This window comes from Chrysochloris asiatica, unplaced genomic scaffold (assembly GCF_000296735.1).
Source record: "Chrysochloris asiatica unplaced genomic scaffold, ChrAsi1.0 scaffold00014, whole genome shotgun sequence".
NCBI lineage: Eukaryota > Metazoa > Chordata > Mammalia > Afrosoricida > Chrysochloridae > Chrysochloris > Chrysochloris asiatica.
The window spans coordinates 25,698,650-25,705,581 of record NW_006408532.1 but is presented as its reverse complement, the minus strand read 5'-3'; the positions used below and the strand labels follow the sequence as shown (position 1 = coordinate 25,705,581).

General features: G+C 38.7%; 1 protein-coding gene across 1 annotated transcript in view; it reads right to left on the bottom strand.

Annotated features, from left to right (window-relative positions):
• Positions 1-381: 381 nt before the first annotated feature.
• CEP78 (centrosomal protein 78kDa) overlaps positions 382-6,932 on the bottom strand; it is a 60,304-nt gene continuing 53,753 nt past the window's right edge. The window contains exons 13-17 of the mRNA XM_006835011.1: positions 5,067-5,144; positions 3,108-3,274; positions 2,062-2,233; positions 1,716-1,763; positions 382-942 (exon numbers count right to left, since the gene is read on the bottom strand). Coding sequence (XP_006835074.1) covers positions 382-942; positions 1,716-1,763; positions 2,062-2,233; positions 3,108-3,274; positions 5,067-5,144 — 1,026 coding nt within the window. The remainder of the gene's footprint in view (positions 943-1,715; positions 1,764-2,061; positions 2,234-3,107; positions 3,275-5,066; positions 5,145-6,932) is intronic.

Here is a 6,932-nt window from a genome sequence, read left to right as displayed (position 1 = left end):
GATGGCACCTAACAACAACAAACAACACACCTCAATGTTTGATGCTGTGCTTATTAATAAGGATAGATCAATGATTCTGTTCATGTGATTTAAATTCTTTTCACATTTAACTAGATGACAAAACTATTTCATTTTTTCTCTCACCCTCCACAGATCTCTTTAATTCTAGAGTGTTAGTTCCATGAGGTAGAGGTTGTTTTGTTAACCGTTGAAAGCTACAGCATACAGAATCAATCATATCAGGTGTTCAATAAAAAGTAGAGATAAATCTTTCACGAGCAGCTTCCAGTCCTATATTTTAAAACACCACATGCCAAGATGAAAATGTAAGAAAATTTATTGAAATTTGAAGGCAAAAACATAATTTCAAAAGATTCAGACCTATGTCAGGCGTGATAGAGTATGGATACTGTCTTGAAATTCAAAATCAGATCCAAGAGTATCGCTTTCAGAATGTTCTAGTGGACTCGGTTTATCTTTATTTGTTTTGGATGAAACAGTCACTATCCCGCTTTCTTTCTTGGCAGATGTGTGTTTTTTCAAAGGCTCACTTTTCATTGGTTCATTAATCAAAGAACTATTTTCTCCGATTCCTTTGCTCTTGCGGTTTACAGTAGAGTTAGAGTAGAAATGCAGATCTGTTCCATGTTGTTTCTTAGCAAAGTGTTTTTTGGTATATTCATTTGTTTTGGTCATTTTCTCTACAGAAGATCTGCTACTTCTGGACTGCTCCTCCTCTTTGCTTTGACTTCCAGTCCCAGGAATCACATCTGTTGGAGAACATGCTCTAGGAAGGAATTCTTCAAAAGACCCTTGCTGCTGCTCAGTACCAGGGCCATCCAAGTTGTCTTTGGAAGTTATTAAGGCCTCCTGAGTAGAAACTGGGACAGGGAAGGGGTCCACAGGCAAAGGAATTCTAGCACCACTCGTAATTTTCTGAAACTGGAAGGAAAAACAAAACATTCAGTGATGCACAAAGACAACCAGTAGAAAGTAAAGCAGAGTCCAGACTTCAGTGTCAGCCTGTGATTTTATCACTAAGTCAGTCAAGTGATTACTCAGAAGGTTTTAGTGTCATTAACATTTTTTTTCTTTATCTTGAAAAGTGGTTTCCAACTTGACTTAATTATAGCTACCAAAGCTTTCCCACCAGATTTTCAGGCTGTTGTGTTTTGTTGTGAAGTGCAATCAAGTCGGTTCTGACTCATAGTGATCCTGTATAGGGTTTATGAGGAGCGGCTGATGGATTTGAACCACTGACCTTACAGTTAGCAGGGCAGTGGTGTTGGGTAATTATTAATCTCCCTCATATAAATAAATTCCATTCTCTAGGAAAATTAATTTGTTTTCTGTCCTCCAGGTGTATGTGACCAGTATCCACTGTGGCCAGAGTCTGTGTTCAAGGGGTCAGTTCTCCAGCTACGCCGGAGATGGTTGAGAGGGGACTTGGGAGCTCCAGGAAAAGCAGAAGGGACTCCTATCGTGGAGCAGGCACCCCCCACCAATTCTATAACCAGGTGGTCAGTCTTTGAGTCAGTTCTCACTCATTGCGACTCTATGTAGGGGTTTCCAAGGAGCAGCTGGTGCTTTGAACTGCCGACCTTTTGGTTAGTGGTGCTGATCCTACAGTGCTGCACCAGGATTCCATCTATACTGTAATGCCTATGAATTCTGTGGGATTACTTATACTTAAGAATATCTGTCCGTACTTGTACCTTCATTAGTGTTCCTTCATTGTAAGCTGACTGCATACAAATAGAAACCTAGATGAAATATGAATAGAATAGACATTTTCAAAATTTTAAATTTGGAATATTGTCTCTAGTCTTTTCTTTCTTTGTTCACTGAGGGTAGTTTGCTTTAGATCATAAAATTTCAAAAGAACAACTTATCAGGAAGTGAGCTTAAAATAACTGACCTCAGATTTGAAAAGGGCCCCAAAGAAGCTTCTAGACCCCAACCAACTGAACTATTAGAAATAATGTTATTTTCTTTCTGATTTGATAATTCCCTTTCTGTTAGTCACTCTCATAATCAGTAAGTACTGTTCTGGGCACTTACTTGGATATTCTGTACTTGTCCCAGGGCATTCTGCTCGGATTCTGGTTTTTCTTCTTCAAGTGCCTTTTTTTCATCTTTAGGCGCATTACTAATAGTAGAGTTCATCTGGGGACGACCTAGTAAATGAAAATCTGACTGATCTATACCAGCCATTGTGGCAAGCTGTCCAAGGCTAGAAAAGAGGAGGGAAAGAGGAAAAAGCAAGATTCATTATAATCACCTAAGAACAACTTTGATTTCCTTATACCTGAAATACTTCTAAAATTTTAAAAGCCGATCTCTTACGTCAGTCTACACCCTCCATCCCTCTCAATTTCTCAGACCTTCACTTATCCATGCAGTGGGAACCCGTCAAGTCTAATCCTTTAAGTATGCCCTCTTCCTTCTGACAATGTATTAAATACTAACCAACTTCAAGAATCCTTACCTAGTAGCTCTCCACTTATAGAGAGACTAGCTCAATATCAGCTTCAACTTTCACTAGACACCTAGTCAGTCCCTTGACTTCTGCCCCCACATGTTGAATAACCTTTTGCCTTTCCTCCAGTCTCCACAAATGTGGTGTCTATTCCTGCTTTCCCTGTCTTCAGCTCTTTCAGCATCTTGTTTCAGCAAAATTGCTCCCAGGTGAGAACCATGATCTGTATCTATCTGCCCTTCATATTAACAATAACAGTTTTTATGCCATGGACAAAATTAACTCTAATTCAAACTCAATTAGCATGCAAAATGAATAAAAGGTTGGGAAATACCTATATATTCCTGAATATTTTCAGTTGAAATTAGCTTCAATTTCATCTTTACCAAGAATTATACCTACCACTTATTCTATATAAAGGATCCTCTTTTGTAAGGGGCTCTCTACTCTGACTATGTAGGTAGGCCATTTTGCATTTATTTTAAAATTAATTTCTCATAAAACATGCATATATCACCTATAATTACATACTAAATATGGCTTATGGAAGGATGAAAAGCACTCAAATCCCCCAGCAGCCACCACTAGAGTCTTAGACGGAAGAATGCATGGGGAGTAATGAACTAACCCAGCATCTCTAAGGAGATCCAAGAAAGCATGGAACTTCTGAAAAGAGTTCTCAATGCTGCGCAAAACACCATCATCATCCAGGATCATGCTGGTCACTGACTGTGCATGAAGGGCTTCAGATAAAGAGAAATTTATATTTCTTAACTTGGCATTTTCATATTCCAGCTGTAAAAGAAGATTAGAAATGTGTAACACCGTTTTAGTTCATTGCCATCAAAATCAAGTTTTTTAAGTCACAAAACTAACACATTTAAAGAGGTAATGCATCAGTAATTACTGTAACTCTCTACCAGTAGAGACGATCATAGAACAATCAAAAACCAGAGACACTTGACGACATTTCCTATATAACAAGTGGTGAGTGTCGGGATCAACCAGGATTACAGAGTCCCAGTTCTAACTGGTTACATGTAGACACGTCTTCATTCTGCATTAGAAAATTAGCTGATTAAGATTCCCAAGTAGGAAAATAACAGAGAGTCTAATTTACATTTTGTAATTCTGCTGAATGTTAAGGATTAACTTTAGAGAGTACAATATGCAGTATGTACGTTTAAAAGTCTTAAATCATATCTAACTTATTAGGTATGCAATTATTATTCCCATTGGCTTCTTTAAAAATTTTATTTTGCTGCTACTGAGAATGTAAAGTACACAACAATTATACACTGATTCAACAGTATCTACAGAAAAAACTGACATCAATTACATGCCTTGAGTTGTGCAGCTCTATCCTTACCCTCTTTTCTGAATGGTTCCTCTCCATTAACATAAATTCACTGTCCGCCAAGTGTCCTGTGTAACCTTTCTAATTACTGTTGTCAGTTTGATTCTGTATGGATAGATCTTGAAAGAGCACAATGCTGAAGGCAGATCTTTTCTTTTCGTTTTTTTTTAAACTAGTTAAGTAAAACTATGGTTTGGTTGTAAGAAGCCTCCAGGGTATGTTTTGGTTTAAAGTTTAAAGGTGATCTCAGGGCAATAGTTTCAGAGTTCATCCTTCCTCCGTGGCTCCAGAGTTTGGAGCCCACAGGAATTGGAAATCTTTTCTGCTTTTTCCCCCTTTTAGTCAGGATTTTTGTATGAAATCTTGTATCAAAAGGTTCAATTCTGGCAGCTGGGCATCTCTGGTTATTCTGGCTGCTTGGTAACTCCTTGGCTACTAAAAATTATTTATTCCCCCACCTGCTATCATCTTTTTATCTAATACCACTCATAAGCCCAACTTTACTTCTCAGAAAGGCCATTTTGTTCACGATACACCTTTTATCTTATACAAACAGGTGCTCACTATTTATTAAATGACTCTATGTCACTCAATCCAGTCCAGGACCCTTTCAAAAAGTCTTCCTCTAACTCATCTTGTGATAGTATAAAGAATTTCCAGTGTGTCTTGCCGGGTTTTCAAAGTATAGCTTGTTATGTATCTTTGATTGCATTCTTAGCAGTTTTCCACTGTCTTAGACTTATCCATTCATTTTCCTAATTCACCGTCAATGGAGAGCCTCATTATCACATTTTTTATGTTATCGTATGTACAGTGTAAGCCTAACAAGTGTTTGCTTTTTTTCTTTTTATGGTTGCTTGCAGTGTTTGTTTTCATTTCCCAGATTTTGACTACCCGTTATAAGTGCTTCCTTGCATTAAAGCATCTTGAACAGAAAATACACAGAAGTCCTATAAAAGCACAGAAAAAACAAACAAACCAATATAAACTTCTGAGGCTTTTATGTTTGTAAAAACATGCTTTTTGGAATGCATGCCACATGCTCACTAAATACAAGTAAATATAAAGGTGAGCATGAGGTAACTAATTTATAAGACTTTCTCAAGTAAACTTTTACTTTCTCAAATATCCAAAACGCTTTCAAGTTTACAAAATGTGTGCATATGTGTATGGTGCAAATGAAATGAAATCTAAACAACAAAAAAGTATAAGGAAAACACTTCTGCTTACCTCACTGACTCGTCTATCTGCCTTAAGTCGTATTACTCTCTCCTCCTTTAGCTGCTTTAGACACTCTTCCAGTTTCCCCTAGTATAAGGAAAGAGTAAATGTAATTAATTTGCAAGATGTTCTCCGAGAGAAATTCCAGTAATAAGTTTTCCTCATTTAGGAGCCAAACCTGAGGTGAGCTCAGATATCAATATTATAGTGTACTACCTATAATACCATATAACATGCTAGGAGAATTTACTGCCAAAATAGATCAAATTAGCCTATTAATCTCATTCTGTCCAAAATAGATTTCAAGCAGCTCCCTCCCTATTAAAGACATATAATATAATATACTTAGTAAGTCAGAAATGGGAAATTAAGACCGTGAACGGAAAATCTATGCTTGCTCTCTCTTATGGAAGGGGTGTACATAAGGATTTTTAAGTACAAAAAGTCTCTGTTGCTGTCTTTGAAGAACTAAAGTATGATTTTGCAGGCCATGTAGCAAGAAATACAGGAGGGGGGGGGTCTTTAGGAGCTGAGAGTGACCCCCCAGCTGACAGCGAGCAAGTAAACAGGGACCTTAGTCTTACAATTGAAAGTGCATTGTGTCAATGATCTGAATAAACTCAGACGTGGATTCCTTCCCCAGAGCCCCAGCCAATAATGCAATCTGCCTGACCCACTGACTGCAGCAGTGAGCCCAGCCCCACCTTTCCTTGAATTCTGACCTATACAACTGTGAGTTTTTTACGGGTGCTGTTGTAAGTCAATAGTTGGTGGGAGTTGAAAATAAATATACTACTTAATCTCTAGGTCCCTGTTTACTTGCTAGCTATGAGTTGAATGGTGTGGAGCTGTGGGTTAATGCACTAGATTGCAAGGTCAGTGGTTCAAGCTCACCAGTTGCTCCTTGGAAACCCTATACAGGGTTGCTATGAGTCAGAATCGACTCAATGCCACTTAACAACTCAATCTCTACGTTCACAAGCATAACAAGTGACTGCTATACTGTTTTAGCTCATTGTTTCAGGATGATTTATTATGCAATTACTGAACAGAATACCTATACTTACTAAATAGTAATACCTATACTTATCTAAGCATTTTAAGCCACCTCTTAAACGAGGAGTTTCACCTTAAAAGTTATCCAATTCAACCTATGCCTGGTTACTTCCCAACATAGGAACTCTGCTCTGGTCCAAATTAAGGTTCCTCCATGAATTTGCTAATTCTGCTCCACCTTTCAAATTCCCTCACCTATCAAAGGAGTCCTGGAGAGGCGCTGTGTGTTAACATACTACATTGAAAAGTCAGTCTGGTCAAGCTCACCAGCCACTCCTCAGAAACCCTATACACGGTTCACTATGGGTCAGAATCAACCCTGATGGCACTAAGCAACATCAAAGCCTACTCAAGGGTTTCTCTCTAACACATTCTCACTCCCAGTTGCTACTGAAAAACTTAGTCCTTTTCATTCTGTATTCCATATTGCTTTTTTAAAAATATAATCCCTTCCACGCATCAGCATCACCAATCAACAAAAAGGTACATTCTATAAGCCTGCTCCACTCCCCACCCCACCCCCCAGTCGTAGCACACAGCCCCTCTTCCTCCTTGGGTCCCGAGTCTCCAGCTGCTCCATCTCTCCACGTCATCATCTCTGCCTCCATCTCGGGGATTGCTGCTTCTCTGGGTAGGGTCCTGCTCTCCACTCTTCTCCCTTCATGGTTCCAGGGACCTCTGCTCCTAGCCTGCAAAGTTAATCACTCCCCTCCTTGCCAAAACATGTCTACTTCTACATTTACAACCTTCACAATCAGTCCTGGTAACAATCATTCACCTTTGTATCACAAGAGACCTATCCGCATTTCCTTTCATCAG